Genomic DNA, 18219 nt, shown 5'->3' with positions numbered 1-18219 from the left:
GGCTGTGGGTTAGATATACGGCTATACTAATATTTATATACAATCGCTAACCTTGTCAAGAAAGTGTCAACCAAGCAACCCCTGCCCCCAAAGCTCTTGTAGAACGATCTTCTCTGCAGACAAAGAAGCAAACACCCACAAATGAAGCGATTGAATCCAACTTCCCCCCTCCCCTCCCCTCACTGCAACGTCTGCCTGAGGAAATTGATGACTAATCACCCTCCCCCCCCCCCTTCTCGCGGCCTTTTCCCCGCAGCCCGATCGTGCAGCTCGGTGTTTGCATCATTCTTCAATCCTGCAGCGCGCACTTTTTTGTTCTCAATTCCACAAATTCACTTACCATTCTATTCACTTAGTGTCTGCAACACACCTTACTCAGAATTGAGCCCACCGCATCCGAAAGAAAAACCACAATCCCTCCTCCCGCCCAAGAAAATCAACCCCCTCACCACAAAAGCCACACACGCCTACCCCACCACAGCAAACAACCACACACACGCACCGAGCTTACCACCAATCTCACGACCTCTCCTCGCTCTCCTCAGACAAAGGCAAATCCGACGTCTCTCAAAATGAAACCCCAATCCCCGCCGATCTCCATCCCCGCCTTCGCAACCACCCAGCTCCACCACCTCAAAACCGAACACAGCCTCGAGATCGCCTCCTCCACCCTCTCCGCCGCCTCCGTCGCCGCCAGCCCCGCCACGCGCCGCACCCTCCAGGCCACGGGCCACGCGCTCACGGGCCTGGTGCTCTCGCAGACGCGCACGGGGTTGGGCGGGCGGCTCGTCGGGGAGTTTGTGCCGGATGCGGCGACCGCATCGTCCAACAACTCCAAAGGAGGAGGTGACGGTACTCAGGGCGGGAATAATGGGAAGGATGATGGGCGCTTACGACTCCCGGCGCATGGCATTCGGGTCGGGGATGTGGTGAGATGTTTGGAGATCAGTCATTCTTCGTCTTCGGCGGGGGCGGCGAAGAAAGGGAAGAAAGATGGTGGCGGTGCCGGTGGCAGTGGGGAGGGAGGGAAGAAGGCGCCGGAGGGGGTGGTTACCAGGGTTGGGGAGGGGGCGGTTTGGGTCGCGTTTGGGCAGCAGGGGGCCGCTGCGTCGGCCGGGGGAAAGAAGGAGGAGGATGAGGGGGTGGAGGAGCTGTGGGGGAAGAGGGTTTGGTTGTATGTTTTCCTTTCTTTCTTTGGTTGTGTTTGTGTGGTTTGGGGAGGGGTGAAGATGTTGAGGGTGGTGGGATGGTCTGGACTGACTGGCTGACTGGTGATTTTGTGCGGGGGACAGTGTGAAGCTGGCGAATGATGTTACGTTTCGAAGGTAAGGGATTCTTCTTGAGGTATCCTGGTTGGTTTGAGGGGAATGAAATCGCTGACTTGTTGACGGCGACGACGGTGATGCAGGATGAACCAGACGATGGATCGAATGGCCAAAATGCACGAATCCGATCATACTCACTTCATGCGCGTCGCGTTCGGACATACCACCCCCCTCACACCCGACTACGACGTCTGCAAGGACATGGAGCTTACCGACCCTACGCTCAATGACTCCCAGAAAGAGGCGATCCGCTTCGCGCTGGCGTCGCGCGATATCGCCCTCATCCACGGTCCGCCGGGCACGGGAAAGACGCATACCTTGATCGAGTTGATCGTGCAGCTGGTGCAGCGGAAACAGCGCGTCTTGGTCTGCGGGCCCTCGAATATCTCGGTGGATAACATCGTCGAGCGACTGGTCCCCAAGAAGATTCCCGTGGTGCGCATCGGCCACCCCGCGCGACTGCTGCCGGCGGTGCTGGATCACTCGCTCGAAGTGTTGACGCAGACATCCGAGGCGGCCGGGATTGTGCGGGACGTGCGGCGCGAGATCGACCAGAAACAGGCAAGCATCCGCAAGACGCGGTCGGGACGGGAGCGGCGCGCCATCTACGACGACCTGAAGCAGCTACGGCGCGAGTACCGCGAGCGGGAAACGAAATGCGTAGCGGACTTGGTGCGGGAGAGCAGCGTCGTGCTGGCGACGTTGCACGGGGCGGGCGGGCATCAGTTGCGCGGGCAAAAGTTCGATGTGGTCGTGATCGACGAGGCCAGCCAGGCCCTGGAGCCCCAATGCTGGATCCCGCTGCTGCCGGCGTCCAAGGTCATCCTGGCCGGCGACCACCTGCAGCTGCCGCCCACCGTTAAATCGACGCGCGAGCAAACGAAAACCAGTAGTGCGGAGGCGGGGGTGGAGCTGTTGCCCGACGTCTCGTTGGAGACTACGCTGTTTGACCGGTTACTGGCCACACATGGGCCGGGGATCAAACGCATGCTCACCACCCAGTATCGTATGCACGAAACCATCATGCAATTCCCCTCGCAGGAGCTGTACGAGTCGAAATTAATAGCAGCTGAGGCCGTGCGGGCGCGCCGGTTGGCGGATCTGCCGTTTGAAGTGCAGGCGACAGATGATACGATAGCACCCCTGGTCTTCTGGGACACCCAGGGCGGAGACTTCCCTGAGACGGCGGAGGAATCGGGGCTAGGTAAGTCAGAGAAACTATTGGGAGAAAGCAAGAGTAATTCGATGGAGGCATTGGTGGTAGGGCAGCATGTTGATGCCCTGGTGGCGGCCGGGGTGCAACCGAGCGATATTGCAGTAATCACCCCGTACAACGGACAGCTAGCAGTGTTGTCGCAGATGCTCCGTGAGAAATATCCCGACCTGGAATTGGGCAGCGTCGACGGCTTTCAGGGGCGCGAAAAGGAGGCAGTAGTGGTCAGCCTGGTGCGCAGTAACGAGGCCCATGAAGTTGGATTTCTGGCCGAGAAGCGTCGGCTGAATGGTAAGACCAGTTCTAGATTAATCTGCGAAGGTCAGTACTGACTAGAGCGGAACAGTGGCCATGACGCGGCCGAAGCGACACTTATGCATCTGCGGTGATTCGGAGACGATCAGCCAGTAAGTCATTTGGGGGCGGTTGTTGGAATTTTGTGTGATTGCTGACGGACCCTAACTGCATTACAGAGGAAATGGGTTTTTGAAGCGCTGGATGGAGTTTCTAGAAGAACAGGCTGATCTGCGCTACCCCGATGCAGGGACGTTCTTGTGAGAGGCCGCCCGCCGAAGATGAAGTCATGAAATCACTGCACGGCGACTGCATAATCCTCCGTAATTCGGCCTGGTGCTGCCGCTCCACTCGGCTGAAACAGACTAAATTCACCAATTCGGCTTGAGTGACAGCAAAAGTGGTCAGAGCACGCCCGCTTGGCATCCATCATTTGAGAATCGATTCCTCAATTCACCCACCATTAATAAATGAACCAACAACAACTAAAGTCTGACGGTTTCATCTTCGATTGTGTTGGCACGAGCCGAGGACGATGAATCGGCTGCGATCAGATCCTGCTGATCCTTCTTCACCTCGTTATGCTCTTCGGTGCATCTTCTCTGCGTCCACAATACAGAGCCTTGTGTTTAGTCTTCAATCTTGTCAGGTTGGATACTAAAAATACCCCCCCTGAAACGTAAAAAAAGGCCCACTTGGGCACATGCTTGCTTCTCTGCTCCTCTTCTGCCTGCACCACCACCACCTCCTCCTCCTCTTCCTCCTCTTCCTTCTTTCTTCTTTGCGTCCACTTTCTCTCCCTTACAGTCTTTCTTTTCCCCCTCTTGTAGTTTGATGTTTGGTTCGATCCACTGTCTCTCATTCCCATACTGCTTCCCCACTTGATAGTCTTTCGCTCTCTACAAACAGACTTTATCTCGCGTCGCTCCTTCGTCACACCATGATCTGAGCGTTTCGGCCGGATCTCCTGCTTCTCCCTGCTGACGGTGGCGCTCTCCCCCGCGGGCCTGTCCGGTCTGTGACTATATACCCGATCGTCTCGTTTCCGTCTGATTGATCATTTTTCTTCATCATCCCACGCAGCAATCCCGACATCCCGACATTCGCACGTGCCCGTGCATCTTATGTTCTTTTCTAGATGTCCAACTTGAGTTCGCATCGGAGCTCACCAGAGTCCGCCATGGCCGACATTTGGGATGACACCGCCCTACCTCCGATGAGTTCGAAGCAGCTCATCGTCAGCACTCGTCGCGCGCGCCCCGCCGAGATTTCACTCTTATCTAGCACGTTGCGCGGCCCTTCCCGGCAGGGACCAACTGTTCCTGTTCCTGCCGAGCCCCCAACCGTGATTGTGCGCGGTTCCAGTACCCATCGACGCACTGGCAGCACGTTGAAGACCGTCATGCGCAAGATCTTCACCCGCAAGACGCGCGGGGATGAAAGCGTGTCTCCGCCACCACGGGGAGGTAGCACCAGTCCGAACACGGAACGATGTTTGCCGTCACAAGCTCTAACCTTTGGATCTCGACAACAACACCAACACTCTCCGCCGCTGTTCACGCCCTCTAATGGCACCGTCACCTCATTCGCAGAAGCCCTGCAGAAGCTAGACTCGCACCCACGACGGCGTCGAGCCACGCTTCCCAGTCTGATCCTGTCGGACGATGGATCTCGCGGTGCGCTTGAAGCCGCCGTGCAGGGCCGTCCTGTGAGCAAGCGCGACAATATCCCTCATGCTAACAGTGATCCTCTTGATGTCTGCCGTCGCCGGGAGCGCCAGCAGCTCAAGCGCCGGTCGCGGAGTGCTGCCGCCCTGCGCGGTCTGGCGCAGGAACATCACCATCTGATGTCGCCGATTCAATGGCGTCGACGCAGTCTGGAGTCCTGCGCAGCGTCCACCGCCTATGGCGCACCCTCAGAGGTTGACCGACCACCGACTCGGACTACTGTCGCCAGTGCGCCGGCGCTGCCCACCGAACCTTCAGCTCTGACGGAAGAACCGGCAGAGCCCGAAGACACTGAGCCAGAGGAGGCCGCCGGTGAAGCAGAGGCGGAAGCTGAGCCCGAGCCCGAACCAGAGGATCCGGTTCCATCCAATGTCGGCACCCTCGTCACTTCTCTGCAACATGACGAGCACATCACGCTTGAGCAGCGGCTCAACATTCTGGAAGTCAAGATGATTGACCTCGAGTTCGCCATTGCCCGTCTGCAGACTGACCGCAGTGAAAGTCCCGCCGAATCCCGGCGGGCTGCATCACCCGTCAAGCGACATCGCCGCAAACAATCATCGGGGCCGAACAAGATGCCTCCGCCCATCCCTACTCAAGACACTCTCCTCCCAGACCGCCCATCCAGCACAAGCACCCTTCGTCCGAACCAACTCCACCGCTCACGCACCTTACAAACCCCCTCCTCGACATCCCTTACCGACCACAGCACCATCTCAGTCGAACAGTACAGCGCTTTAGTTATGCTGCTGCGGCGCGAACAGACCGCCCGACGCAGCCTCGAGCAGCAGGTTGCCGGTCTTCGCGAGGATATGGAGCAGCTGACGCAGATGGCGCGTGAGTCGATGGGGTTGGGCATGGGGCCGATTTACCCAATCCCGATCTCTGATCTCCAGGATTTCCGACGTATGCGGCCAGGCGGGGGGCTGTCGTCGAGCGAGTCTTCTCGGCCGGAGACTGTCGGTGTGCCGGGCGAAAGCGACTCGGAGTGGGAGCGCAACGAGCTGTCGAGTAATAAACCGTTGCCCGTGAAACCCGCCCCGGAGGTGATTTCGTCGCGATGGTCGCCGGGTCGCCGGATGGAGCTGGGTGGGATGATATGATTGGGGCGGACTTTCCCCTCTTAACGACTTGTTATGCATCGTGTACTGTATATAGCCTGGTTTCCGACTTGACAGATCACAGGATGATTTGGAAGAGTCTATGATAGGATTACTTATTACCTAGTTAGTTTAAGTGTATATACTTGACTGATATATCCAACAGATATACTCTTGAAGATAGTTGAACTTAGGAATGTGGAACTTGAGAGCATTGCTCAGTGGTTCTGTTAGTACACAACTTAGCCCTTGCCAGCGCAGTCAAAACCAGAAACACGACACCAAGTAACAAAGACGTTGATCTTGTCTCTGTCCAAGAGATTTCCAAATCATCGAACGCCTTTGTCATTGTAGAATATGCTATGATCCCCTTACAATTCATTCTTTGTACAGTCACCCCCAACTCAAAGCTTAGCACATAGATCATGCAACACCACAAATAACATCCGTAGAATCCTTCACCGGACGGGCGACTTCCTGTATCTCCGTAGCTCACAAAGCCAAGACGAGTATCAAAGCTCCTTCCACAAAGCCTTTATATAGATCTCGCTGTGATCCGTTCTCTGCAGAATCTCCCATCTCAACAAGCACTCGGGTAGCACTCAAGCAAGCAACCATCTCCATCCCCCCAACCACGATGCAGGAACCAAGTCCAGACCCAAAGCTGTCGCCCGAGGGCTGCGAATCCCTCGAGCTTCTGCTCCTCCCCGCTGCAATGCTCCGCTTGGATAATGTTGCTGAAACACTGCCCGGACCGCTACCTCTGGACGAGGATCCAACCCCAGAGGCACGGGAGGCCCCTCCAGCCATCACACTGGAACCTCCTCCGCCTGCATCATCACTACCCCCGATCCCAGAGCCCACCCCCGCAACCCCATCCACGGTGCTGCGCATCCCCCCCCAGCATCCCCAAACCCATCCCCAAGCCCCGACCCCTACCCAAGCCCCCCCTCATCCCCCTCCTCCGGCCCCAATCGACCGAACAACAACCCCAGCCCAAACCCCCAGACCAACCCCCCTCCCCCTCTTCCCCCCCGCAATCCCCGGAATCACCCTCCTACCAGAAACCCCCGAAGGATCCAGAGTCGACATCTGGATCCGCACCCTCACGCCCTACTTCCCCCAAGCCGCCGGCTTCACCATCTTCCCCACCATCAAGGTCTGCCCGCGCACCCACGTCATGTACGACCTGATCACCGTGTACGCCGGCCGCACCGGGCCGTACCTCACGACCGTGATGGGGTACGATCGTCCGCCCGAGCCGGATGCCTGGGCGCGCCGCGTGCAGGTGCTGCAGGATGAGTGGCGGCGCGGGGTGGCGGGGGGGATGCCGGTTTATGGGGCCGTTTGGGTGGGGGATGAGGTGCGGTGGTTTTGTGGGGGTGGGAGCTGAGGGGAAGGGAGCGGGGGAGGGGGGATTTGGGGATGGGCATGGGGATGGGGGTAAGTATAGTGCTGCTGCTCTTCGTTTAGATGTTGTTTTTATTCTGGTTTTATGTAATGGATCAACTAGATCTTATACGCTTATGGATTCTCTTTCGTTAGTATTGAAACTTGTAGGATATGTGCTGTTTGGGAGACCTCTCTTGTTTCGGTCTTATTGTGCCTCAAATTTGTGGCTTTGATGGCTGTTTTCGAGCAAAATATATATGATAGGCCGGTGGGCAGGGAATCGGACTTCCTCATCCAAAATTCAGCTTGCACCAAAAAAAAAAAAGAAGAGAATGATTCTTGAGCCAGCAGCTTACAATGATGTTACCTCTGAGGCAGCTGACAGCATCATCTTTATTCTGTTCTTGTGGTTGATCAATTATTGAGAAGGGACCTAAAGTAGGAGTTGGAGCTGGGGCCCGAGGAGGATGAAGTGTCAGGGTGGAAAGTGACGGAACAAAGGAAGGAAGAGGCAAGTAGAGCTGGAATTTGATCTTTGTCTTGTCAGTATCTATTCAATGCGAGTATGGTATCAAGTATCAACAAAGAAAGGTGCAATTCGTCTGCATCGTCTCAGAACAGAACAACTTCTGATGTGGATTGGTCGGAGTTCCTCCGGGATAGACTGGAATCCACCGTCTTCACGCTTCCTCGGAACGCTTCCCGACAACATTTCTGGCTACAAGTTGTAGGTCAAGGAAAAATGTAATCGTCCTCACAGCGAGACAAGGATACTGTACTCATATCGCAGAAAAGCCTGCATCAGAAGTATACCAAATAAGAACACAATTCACTGTATATCACACAGCACTATTCCAGATAGACATCATATAATACATGTCAACATGTAGACAGAAGACGATGGTAGTAAGCCACTGGCATTAAACGCCAGACAGCTGGGGACAGGATGGTATCAAGAAACCAACACTCTATCAACATGAAAACCACAAAAAGGGTATAAAGCAAAGAGAGTCTAAGGTCATCGCAGTAAAAGGCTTGAGCGAGGAAGAACAGCGAAAACCGTAAGGCGAGGAGGGCCCATCCTCTCGAGTGGTGAGGAGGGAAACTAGAAATTATGGATGTTGGCTGGAATCACGTCCATCAATGTACTTATAATCATCATATCATCATCAATTTGGTGGTGCGTCGTTCGGGGAAGCGTCGAGAGCTGGGAAGGGCGCCGATTGCTCCATACGGCCCGTCCCCAGGCCCTGGCGGACGCAACATCGGGATAGGAGGAGCTTGGCTGGCAGAGGAGCCAGGACGAGGGCCAGGAGGCGGCGGACGGCCTCGACCGCGACCACCGTACCCCGGAGGTGGTGGGTAGCCACGACCACCAGGGGGTCCCATCGGAGACATGGGCATGGGCGAGCGAGGGGGCCGAGGGGGCGGCATCGATGCAGCCGCTGCTTGTCGAGCATCGCGCTCACAGTAAACCTGGCCATACCACTCAAAGTAGTCTCCGTTCAGAGCAATGCCGCAGGTGCGACATTTGAGGCACTCGGGATGAAATTTCTGACGGTCGCCCGGACCGCGACCGCGACGTTCGTCCGTCTCGAGATATTGCCCCTCAATACCCGTGTGACATGTAGCGCAGAGCGAGCCATTGCGTTCGTGGTAATGCTGAGCGCAGAACGGTCGGTCCTCAAGGACATAGAAATCCGCTGTCTGGAAGGGCGTCTTGCATTGGAAGCAAACAAAGCAGGCACGGTGGTACCGGCCGGTGAGACGGCCGTCGGCCGAGGATACGGATTTGCCTAAAATCATCTCACCGCACCCGCGACAAGGCCCCTTCGGGCGTGGGGACGGGCGAGGGGCCGGGGCCGGGGACGGGGCTGGTGCCGTCACAGAGCGGAGCAGAGTGGGTCGCTCGGGTTGATGATCATCTGCTTTTCGTGGCAGTTTCTCCGAAACGAGCGATAAGCTCCCCTGAGAGATGGCTGGGTCGGTCGGCGAATCCGGGCTGAACAGGTGCTCTGTGATGCGAGGAGGCTCGAGATCAATCGGACTCTCTGTGACAAGCTCGTCTAGCACGGGCTCCTTCGAGCGTTGGCCACCCTTGAGCTCTTCTACCACCGAGCCAAGGCGGCTGGGGTCCGAAGGTTGCCTCCGCGAGAGACTTGCTTCCGACGGGAGACTAGAGAAGGAGGTGCCGCTGCGAGTGTCAGATGGCGATGAATCCGACGACGTGATTGAGCTCTCGGCAGCATGATCCGGAACATCGAGCCCCAGAGCCCGGGCGAAGTTGGACACAGAGATATTGCTCTCGCTTGCAGAATCAGAATCTTTCCTTTGCTTGTTGCCTTCTTCTGGAGCACTTGCGGATTCTGCATCGGCCGGCTGCGGGAGCTCCGAAGTCACTGGTTTGAAAGCCTTGTACTCCACGCTGGAGGGGGCGGCAGGGGACGCTGCTGGCTCATCCGGAAGCTCAAAGTCCACGGGGGCCTCATTCGGACTTGGGGTAGGACTTTGGAAGAACAGCTCCGCTGATCCGCGGTTGCTGCTCAGTCTGTCGGAGCTACGATTTGTGTGAGACGATACTCGAAGCGACCCGGCCCCGACATGATCGATCTCAGCCTTGGCACTGCTTGGCCGGGCTGACACGCCAAAATCAAATCCGCTGTAGATTTCACCTCGTCCTTCCGGATTCTCGGCAATCTCGGCTCCAGAGAGTCGTGTTGGAAGTAGCAAGTTCTGAGGTGCTGGTGGCGGCACCGGGGGAGCTTCTTCGTCAATAAATTGTAGGTGTTCGCGGGATACGCTGCCGAACGAGGGGCGCCGGCTGGACATGGAGGCCGATCGTTTGGAGGTCCGATGGTCGCTGTACCGCGTGCTAGCCACCGAGGTTCGATAGCTGCTCTTGCTATCAATCGATGCTCCATATCTGTGGGAGACGCCGGGGAGAGGAGGGCCGTCTTTGGGTATTGGAGGAGGTGGTATTTCGTTATCGGCCGGCAGCTCAACGGGTGCGTTCTGACTATCTCGACTCATGCTGCTAGCATGTCGTGCTGGCTGGAGAGGGGCAACCCTTCCTGCTCCCATGGAGTCCAAACCGGCATTTGGACGTCTGTCCGACATCGATCGAGGCAGGGGAAATGAGGCAAATGCAGTTTCCATGTTGATTGAGTCTGGGGATTGTGGCTCTTCTGGCAGAGGTGAAGTCTGGCTACGTTGGAGCGGACGCAGCGGCGAGCGTGGTTCGCCTGAAGTAGCGGTGGAGAGAGGGGATGGGACGAGGAGGTCTTTGTTGTCTAGGGGACTGTGCGGGCGCAGAAACGGCCGATCTGCAAAGTGGGATCATTGATGAGCAAGTGGTGGTTTCGTTGTGAAGTCTGGAGGAACAACATACTGGCTGCCAAAGGGTCAATACGTGGCGGAGGATTCATCCTCGCAGCTCTGGCAGCCCACGCATTGCCTGCTTTGGGGGGTGATCCAATGCTCGACTTCGAAGGAGGGCGAGGCGGTGATTGTGGGGGAACTACCAGGTACCAGGTAAGAAGTTAAAAAGTGGTACATGACGCTATAAGCAGGGGAGAGTCCTACTTGGATCTGATTTGGCACACACATGGTCTCCCATGGCAGAGATCTCGACATCGATCCCGCAATTGGAGCATTTGATCTTGGGCAAAAAGCCCATATCCATGCTGGGAGCCATGCTGGGCACGGGAATCTCACGGGTCTATGATACCAGAAGGCACACGCAACGTTCGTGAGTGGTTAGACCATTGGACTGACGAACGGAGAGACCGCTCCCAAACTGGAGAGAAATTGAGAGAAGTCGAATCAGAGACCCAAGGTGGTTCTTCACCCCGAAGACGTAATGTTGAATGGGTACGATAGGAGAGACGATCTGGAGAATGGGTGGGAATAAGGTCGCTGGGTTAGAGACGCATGGATACTGAGGAGGGAGCAGGAACACCAGAGGTAGATCGGTTACCAACCACTCATTGTCAACAAAAGAAGAGGAGAAGGGGGGGGGGTTGGGTGGGAAAGGCCCATCCAAAATACTAATAGTCGAACTAGTTTTGAGCTGGTCGGTTTGTCCAGGACTCCAGTTCTTTTTTTTTGGTTAGACTATCTGGGTGGAATTGGGGGAGCGTCGCTGTTCTGGGTCTGGTTGGATCCCGTCGCAGTCAGCCTAAGGAACCCCAGCTAGTCCTATTTGGGAGATGGAATTGGGGGTTTTGATTGTCTTCCAAGTTGTTGATTCTTTACTCTCTCTTTATTGTCCGTGAGTTACGGATAGTGCTTTTGCCTTCCCCTGCAATGCGGAACAAGACACAGAAAAAGGAAACTATCTCCAAATGAAGCCTCGTGTGGGTTTTTTTTGGAGTGGTTTTCTTGTCAAGATCCACGAACCCTGCCCCATCCAGTGGACGGTGATTGGCCCTCACATCCAACATTGCGTTCTGCATGACTCTCACACACTCTATCTACTTCAGGATTGAGGACAGTACACAGACTGTGCACCACAACAATCATAATCACTGACTACTATACTCCGTAGTGAGGCTGGTGGTTCAGTCATGCTTCCACAACCATTCTGGCTCGGTCTGGATCGTTGCGACCATGCAATCCACTGGAGAATCTTCTCTCATACTATCTACGGTACGTACGCACTTGGACGACTCCCAGCTTCAGGAGACTGACTTTGTTTGGTAGACTATCTCCATCAGTGTTTGACGACTTATTTTTAAACATTCTACGCATGTAATTATCAATTCTCTCCGTGTTACCCCTGATTATCCAACCCCCTCCCCCCCCCAATCACGAAGACAATATGATTCCAGGGGAATTCCTGAGTTTTCTAGAGGCAACACTGGTTCCAATCATAGCGAGCGATCAATCCGTCATCTCGCCCCCCCTGAACCGGTCATCCTCCACTGCCGATCGGGGCTCAGGGGTTATGCACACCCCATGGTCTGATGCAAAGGGTCCATTACACGGTTACTTACTCATAACTTTCTCTCCTGCTTCCTTGTCTTCATGTTTTGCAACAACTAGCCCCATTCCTTCCACCCACCCACCTGCTTCACTACATAAACAGCCTTGTGGTTTCATGATCACGGGGGATGCTGCCGCTTTAATCCTGACCTGCAGCTTGTTCGTTTCGATGTGCACGAGCCTCCCTCCTGGGACGCTGGGTCAGGTCTCCGAGTGATCTCATTGGGGTCTATGCTAATCATTAAAGTTTGTGCGATTGTCCATTTTCGATCCTAATGGGGGGGGGTCTACTCTCAGGACCGCATCCTTGCTTTGGAGTGTCTGGCTCGTTCGCGACCAAACAACTACCCCCAGATGGATAAGATGAATGAACCCCGCAAGGATAGGCAGATCCCATGCGCAAACCATAAATGTCATTAATTCCCGACCGTCGCGAATGCAAGGGGAGGACAGGTCTGGGGCAGTGGACCGGGAACCATGAGGTCACGATACCGAAAATGCTGACTGTCAACCCTTGGTAGGCCGCCGCCGATCTTGGTGACAGACAATGCTTGTCGCGCGAGCGGGCAGTCGATATCTTTGGCAACAAGCGGAAGGTGGTCCATCAGGCGAGTCGGCACTAGTGTCTGGCTCAGACGGTCCTCCAGTGTCTGACGGTCATTCTCAGTTGAAGATGCTGCCATCCCGTCTTGCGGTGTAGATCAACAGTGAGCCAGGTTGATCCTTGGCTTGTGAGGCCACAACAAGCGGCAACCACCCCGTCCCATGGTTCCTGTCGGCGGCAGTGAATGCGGTGGTCGGCAATTGCACATCATGCTCAACTTTGAGTCTTCCAGCTTTTTGGCAGGGGATGCTGCTCATGAAGTCAGTCCACTGCATGTCATCGTCAATGGCTGGATTGACCGGCCGTGAGGTGTGCACAGCGTGCGGGTAGATGCTGACTGACAGACCACAAACTCACCTTTGGGGATGCTGGCACCCTGGACGTCAATGCCTGCACACAAGCGAAGGACCCGGGACCGGACTCCGGCGTGTGCCGTCTCATCCTATCTAGCGCCGAACCAGTCTACGAAGGTCGATATAGTGCGTAGGGGGTAGCATCTTTCGTATACAGACTTCGACTAAACCAAAAAGCCTCAATTGGGGGCCAACCGCTGTGCCGTGTCTGGCTATCGACGGAAGAACAGAAGTGAGATCACATTGTTGTGCGATCGAAGAATCCCTACCTGCAACTACTGCAGCCCGGTTCCTCCAGCCGAGAGGTCAGCGCCGGGCTTGAGATGGTGGATGGTTAATTAGCGGAGGATGCTGAGAGGAATGCCGCCTCCCCGGTAGACGGATTTGGCGGCCTAAGGCACCAGAGCCTGTGGTGCCTGAAAGCTCGCAGCGGGGGATGGTCACCTGACCCCCCCCTTTCAACCATCCCTCGTTCGTCCAGGACCAGATGACTAGGACAAACCCTACAGGAACTAAATTAGAGGGCAGTCGGGGGTACGTACGACTGATGTCGTGTCCCAAGAGCTCGCAAGCAGGCAGCATTATTCCAAGTGCGCGGTGCCGGGTGCTAAGCGAGGCAATCAGGCAATTAGAGAGGAGCAGAGCACTCCGCAGCCTCCGCAAACAGCATTACCGATGCATAAATTCAGGGGCCGAGTTGGCAACCATGGAACTTCTGCCGAGCTGGCCGTTGCTCACCGCAACATTGCGTCTTCCCAAAAGACTGGCTTGCAGCAGCAGCATGGCTTGGTACTGCGTCAGGATTATGAGCGCGAGATGCTCCAGACTCAATTGTTGAAACCGAAGTCGCATGATTCTCCAGGAACCTGAATGCAGGAAGTCAGGAGGTTTTCGGTTTGTTATGTCGATGAACTGTCGGCGAAGCGGAGCCCCGCGGGTACCTGCCATCCCATGGTCCACTATGCCAGTCCAGCCCTGGCCACTTGTCCTTGTTCAGTCTTCTCGGTGGGTATGGGCGCGAGGCCAGCAGTCTCAGGGGTAGCATGCCGGGTTGATTGAGATTCATGGCTGAGGAGCACGTGTAGGCAGATAGCATAGGCAAGTTGACCACGATGTATATGCAGTACGTAGTCAATCCAGGAGTACTCGAGTATAAAAAGGTCTGCGTAATGCGTGATTCATGATTCTGAAGATCTAAATCACCCAGTAAAAATTCACAGCTGTCGCGTAGGGAGGTTGGTCTCCCCGGGGCTCACCGCAATCTCTGGGAGGAAATTCTCCTGTGAGAGGCTGCCAGCACATCAAGAATAAGTGACGACGGAGAAATCCAATTAAGCATACTCGCCTGAATTGGTCCGGTAGATACTCGTAGTTCGAGGATTGAACAACTAGCGCGAGAAGTTGTGGGTGTGAGGGTCGCTTCCCCGTGCTTCACTCGTTCTCGTCTTGTTCTGTTGGGGGAGGCGGAGCTGGGCGGGCGGACGATTGCGGACTCGCCCAGCGGGAGCCGAGCTGCTCCGTCCGTACCTGGTTATCTTATAAGAAGGAGCCCAGAGCAATTCCCCCCCCCCTCAAGGCTTCTCCTTCCTTTTCTCTCTTCCACCCACCGTCAAACTTCAAATCTTCGTTCCTAAACCAACTTCCAAGTTAACCTTTCTTCGATCACACTCTGCCCGAGGCGTGATCTCATACCACCGTCAAAATTTTCTCCACACTTCTCAACTCGTGAGTGCCCTGCCCGCGCCCCACCCCCGGATTGCTGTCAACGGGCAGCATCGTGTTGCCCGGAACAGCAATTGGACCTTCCCTTGGAGCGATCTGCGTTCACAATGACGTTCCAGAGCTAACCGTTCTCTTTCTAGACGGCACCACCCGTTCAACGGCCGGCGCTCATCCAACCGTGGTGGAGCATCGGACTGCGCATATCACATTCAATAAACGCTTGATCTGCCATTCTTAACCACTCTATTCCGAAACGCTTCCGATCCTCTGTCAAGACAATGGCTCCCCACGCTAGTTCGGATGTTATTGCCAATGGCGCCGTGAACGGGTCTGCTCGTACCGCTCCTTTGTTTACCGTCAACTCGCCCAACGTTGTGTACACCGATTCCGAGATCAAAAGTCAGTATGTGTACCACACCACCGAGGTCACCCGCTCGGCCGACAACAAGCTGGTGGCCACTCCCAAGGCTACCAACTATCACTTCAAGGTCGACCGCAAGGTGGGCAAAGTCGGTGTGATGATGGTCGGCTGGGGTGGAAACAACGGTTCCACCGTGACCGCCGGTCTCATTGCCAACCGCCGCGGCCTCAGCTGGGAGACCCGCGAGGGCATGCGTGCCTCCAACTACTATGGGTCTGTGGTGATGGGCTCGACCATCAAGCTGGGTACCGACGCCAAGACGGGCGAGGAGATCAACATTCCGTTCCACGACATGCTGCCCATGGTGCACCCCAATGACCTGGTCGTTGGTGGTTGGGACATCAGCAGCATGAACCTGGCGGACGCGATGGACCGGGCCCAGGTCCTTGAGCCTGGTCTCAAGCAGCTGGTGCGCAAGGAGATGGCCGAGATGAAGCCCCTGCCCAGTATCTACTACCCGGATTTCATTGCTGCCAACCAGGAAGACCGGGCGGATAACGTGCTGGAGGGATCCAAGGCCTGCTGGGCTCACGTGGAGCAGATCCAGAAGGACATGCGTGAGTTCAAGGCCCAGAACGGTCTCGACAAGGTCGTGGTCATGTGGACTGCCAACACTGAGCGGTATGCCGACATTGTGCCGGGCGTCAATGACACCGCCGACAACCTGCTGGCGGCCATCAAGGATGGACACCTCGAGGTCTCTCCTTCGACTGTCTTTGCTGTCGCCTGTATCCTGGACAACATTCCCTTCATCAATGGTTCTCCTCAGAACACCTTCGTTCCCGGCGCTCTTCAGCTGGCGGAGAAGTATGGGGCCTTCATTGGCGGTGACGACTTCAAGTCTGGCCAGACCAAGATGAAGAGTGCCCTTGTCGACTTCCTGATCAACGCGGGTATCAAGCTCACCTCGATTGCCAGCTACAACCACCTGGGCAACAACGACGGCAAGAACCTGAGCTCGCAGAAGCAGTTCCGCTCCAAGGAGATCTCCAAGTCGAACGTGGTGGACGACATGGTCGCTGCCAACAAGATCTTGTATGCGGAGGACGAGCACCCCGATCACACCGTGGTGATCAAGTACATGCCGGCTGTCGGCGACAACAAGCGTGCGCTGGACGAGTACTATGCCGAGATCTTCATGGGAGGCCACCAGACGATCAGTCTGTTCAACATCTGCGAGGATTCGTTGTTGGCGTCTCCTTTGATCATCGATCTGGTGTTGGTGGCGGAGATGATGACCCGCATCAGCTGGAAGGCGGACGAGGCTGAGGAGTACCGTGGGTTCCACAGCGTTCTCAGCGTGCTGAGCTACATGCTCAAGGCTCCCTTGACGCCCCCGGGCACTCCGGTGGTCAACTCCCTGGCCAAGCAGCGCAACGCCTTGACCAACATCTTCCGGGCCTGTGTTGGCCTGCAGCCTGAGTCTGAGATGACTCTTGAGCACAAGCTTTTGTAGGGGTTACCTGTGATTACCACTACCATTCATCGCTCATCACTTAAACCAACTTTAGTCACTCCTTAATACATTGATATGCATTGCTTCTCCATAATGACCCGTAACCTTCCTAATTCACGCCTTCCTCTCGCCCACATCCGTATAGGCATTCAGCGCCAACTGCCCTCCCAGATGCGCATACAGCACATTCCCCGTAATCTGGCCCTTGCGAATCAAATCCACCATCCCGGCAAAACTCTTCCCCTCGTAGACGGGGTCGGTGATGAACGCCTCCATGCGGGCGGCATACTCAATGGCCTCCCACGTCTGCTGGTCCGGCACCCCATACAACCCGGCATGATAATCCTCGACCAAGACCACATCCTCGTCGGCGATATCTTCTTCCTGCAACCCAATCTGCGCCGCCGTCACCCGGGCAATCCTCAACACCTGGGCGCGCGTCTCCTCCGGCTTCGCACTCGCATCCACCCCCACCACCCTCCTCTTCCTGGTGCCGGCCTCCTCCTCCGGATACAATTTCTCCAGCAATTTAAACCCCGCAATCATGCCCCCCAACGTGCCCCCGGTCACCGCACACACCACCACCGTCTCGAACCGCTCCCCGGCCGGCAGCACCGCCCCCGACGCCTCCTGCTGCCGCACCTCGAACGCCCACCGCGCGAACCCCACCCCGCCCAGCGGGTGATCCGAGCCCCCCGCCGGGATATAGTACGGCACCTCCCCGGCCGTGCGACACTCGGCCTCCAGCGCGCGCAGCGTCGCCTTATGTCCGATCCCGAACTCGGTGGGCAGGTGGATCCGCACGTCCGCCCCCATCAACCGCGACAGCTGCAGGTTCCCCACTTTGTCGTACCCGCTGCTGTGCGCGGTGTAGTCGGGCACCCAGTTCTCTTGCACCAGGCGCGCTTTGAGGCCCAGGTGCGCGGCGCACGCGGCGACTTGGCGTGTGTGGTTGGATTGGAGGCCGCCGATGGAGATTAGGGTTGTTGCTTTGCGCCATTCTCCCGTGGGGGTGGTAGGCGTGGTCGGGGGCAGCACGGCGGGCGCCAGGATGTACTCCAGCTTCCGGGTCTTGTTGCCCCCGTAGGCGAGGTGCGAGGAGAGGTCGTCGCGTTTGGCGTAGATGCGGACTGGGTTGGTGGCGGTGCTCAGGTCGGCGGTTATGCGGGGGAGGGGGTGGATGGGCGAGGGGCCTAGGGTTAGGGGGAGGCGGGGGAGGGAGGAGAAGGGCGCGGGGAGGGGGATTGGGTCGGCGACTGTGGTTGTGGTTGTGGTTGTGGTTGTGGTTGTTGGGAGCGTCATTTTGGTTCTTGAGGAGCTGTTGATGCGGTGGTGGTTTGGTAGGTGTGGGAGGGAGTGTTGGTGCTGTTGGTGCTGTTGGTGCTGCTGGTGCTGGGAATTGTGGTGGCTATATACCTGGTTGGAGGGAGGTGGTTCTCCAGGTTGACTGTAAGTGCCCTCCGTCATCGGAGATACTATTGCGTGTCTACACCTTACCGTGTCTATCTGCGTACCCCTCTTCTTCCCCTCAGTTGCTTGCGTGGGCGGGTACTGTCGGATACCGCTCCTGCAGGCGCATCGGAAGTTGCCCGACTTGGTCTGATAGAGGATCGTGTTATCTGGGTGTGG

General features: G+C 56.4%; 7 protein-coding genes across 7 annotated transcripts; 5 read left to right on the top strand and 2 right to left on the bottom strand.

The window, feature by feature from the left end:
* Positions 1-572: 572 nt before the first annotated feature.
* BO86DRAFT_367928 (putative DNA helicase) lies at positions 573-3124 on the top strand (the record flags this gene model as incomplete). The annotated part of the gene is made up of 5 exons (XM_025670182.1): positions 573-1174; positions 1293-1325; positions 1409-2829; positions 2885-2945; positions 3012-3124. The coding sequence occupies 5 exons, from the start codon at positions 573-575 to the stop codon at positions 3094-3096; spliced, it is 2202 nt and encodes a 733-aa protein (XP_025524640.1). The 3' UTR covers positions 3097-3124.
* A 711-nt stretch (positions 3125-3835) lies between these two features.
* On the top strand, positions 3836-5720 carry BO86DRAFT_173450 (uncharacterized protein). Its single transcript, XM_025666523.1, has one exon. The coding sequence runs from the start codon at positions 3971-3973 to the stop codon at positions 5660-5662; it is 1692 nt and encodes a 563-aa protein (XP_025524639.1). The 5' UTR covers positions 3836-3970; the 3' UTR covers positions 5663-5720.
* A 309-nt stretch (positions 5721-6029) lies between these two features.
* On the top strand, positions 6030-7052 carry BO86DRAFT_437640 (uncharacterized protein; the record flags this gene model as incomplete). Its single annotated transcript, XM_025676074.1, has 1 exon — positions 6030-7052. The coding sequence occupies exon 1, from the start codon at positions 6297-6299 to the stop codon at positions 7050-7052; it is 756 nt and encodes a 251-aa protein (XP_025524638.1). The 5' UTR covers positions 6030-6296.
* A 952-nt stretch (positions 7053-8004) lies between these two features.
* Positions 8005-11023, bottom strand: BO86DRAFT_173389 (LIM domain-containing protein). Its single transcript, XM_025666521.1, has 3 exons — positions 10634-11023; positions 10440-10568; positions 8005-10374 (listed from the first exon to the last, which is right to left on the bottom strand). The coding sequence occupies exons 1-3, from the start codon at positions 10743-10745 to the stop codon at positions 8210-8212; spliced, it is 2406 nt and encodes an 801-aa protein (XP_025524637.1). The 5' UTR covers positions 10746-11023; the 3' UTR covers positions 8005-8209.
* A 748-nt stretch (positions 11024-11771) lies between these two features.
* Positions 11772-12445, top strand: BO86DRAFT_173396 (uncharacterized protein). Its single transcript, XM_025666522.1, has one exon. It carries the CDS (start codon positions 11871-11873, stop codon positions 12249-12251), a length of 381 nt encoding a protein of 126 aa, XP_025524636.1. The 5' UTR covers positions 11772-11870; the 3' UTR covers positions 12252-12445.
* A 2123-nt stretch (positions 12446-14568) lies between these two features.
* BO86DRAFT_391494 (inositol-3-phosphate synthase INO1) lies at positions 14569-16681 on the top strand. The gene is made up of 2 exons (XM_025672615.1): positions 14569-14716; positions 14854-16681. The coding sequence occupies exon 2, from the start codon at positions 14992-14994 to the stop codon at positions 16588-16590; it is 1599 nt and encodes a 532-aa protein (XP_025524635.1). The 5' UTR covers positions 14569-14716; positions 14854-14991; the 3' UTR covers positions 16591-16681.
* Positions 16682-16704: 23 nt separating this feature from the next.
* On the bottom strand, positions 16705-17892 carry BO86DRAFT_319983 (putative 1-aminocyclopropane-1-carboxylate deaminase; the record flags this gene model as incomplete). Its single annotated transcript, XM_025668272.1, has 1 exon — positions 16705-17892. The coding sequence occupies one exon, from the start codon at positions 17890-17892 to the stop codon at positions 16705-16707; it is 1188 nt and encodes a 395-aa protein (XP_025524634.1).
* Positions 17893-18219: the final 327 nt, after the last annotated feature.

This window comes from Aspergillus japonicus (assembly GCF_003184785.1).
Source record: "Aspergillus japonicus CBS 114.51 unplaced genomic scaffold BO86scaffold_53, whole genome shotgun sequence".
Classification (NCBI taxonomy): Eukaryota; Fungi; Ascomycota; class Eurotiomycetes; order Eurotiales; family Aspergillaceae; genus Aspergillus; species Aspergillus japonicus.
This window is presented reverse-complemented; position numbering and strand designations above follow the sequence as displayed.

What these genes read in the sequence shown, in the direction of transcription:
- BO86DRAFT_173450 (XM_025666523.1), top strand. Translation starts at nt 3,971, where the DNA reads ATGTCCAACTTGAGTTCGCATCGGAGCTCACCAGAGTCCGCCATGGCC.
- BO86DRAFT_173389 (XM_025666521.1), bottom strand. Translation starts at nt 10,745, where the DNA reads ATGGCTCCCAGCATGGATATGGGCTTTTTGCCCAAGATCAAATGCTCC. An exon ending in GTGTGCCAAATCAGATCCAA is followed by an intron (nt 10,569 to 10,633) that starts GTAGGACTCTCC and finishes GGTACCTGGTAG; the next exon opens with TTCCCCCACAATCACCGCCT. An exon ending in TATTGACCCTTTGGCAGCCA is followed by an intron (nt 10,375 to 10,439) that starts GTATGTTGTTCC and finishes CCCACTTTGCAG; the next exon opens with ATCGGCCGTTTCTGCGCCCG.
- BO86DRAFT_173396 (XM_025666522.1), top strand. Translation starts at nt 11,871, where the DNA reads ATGATTCCAGGGGAATTCCTGAGTTTTCTAGAGGCAACACTGGTTCCA.
- BO86DRAFT_391494 (XM_025672615.1), top strand. Translation starts at nt 14,992, where the DNA reads ATGGCTCCCCACGCTAGTTCGGATGTTATTGCCAATGGCGCCGTGAAC.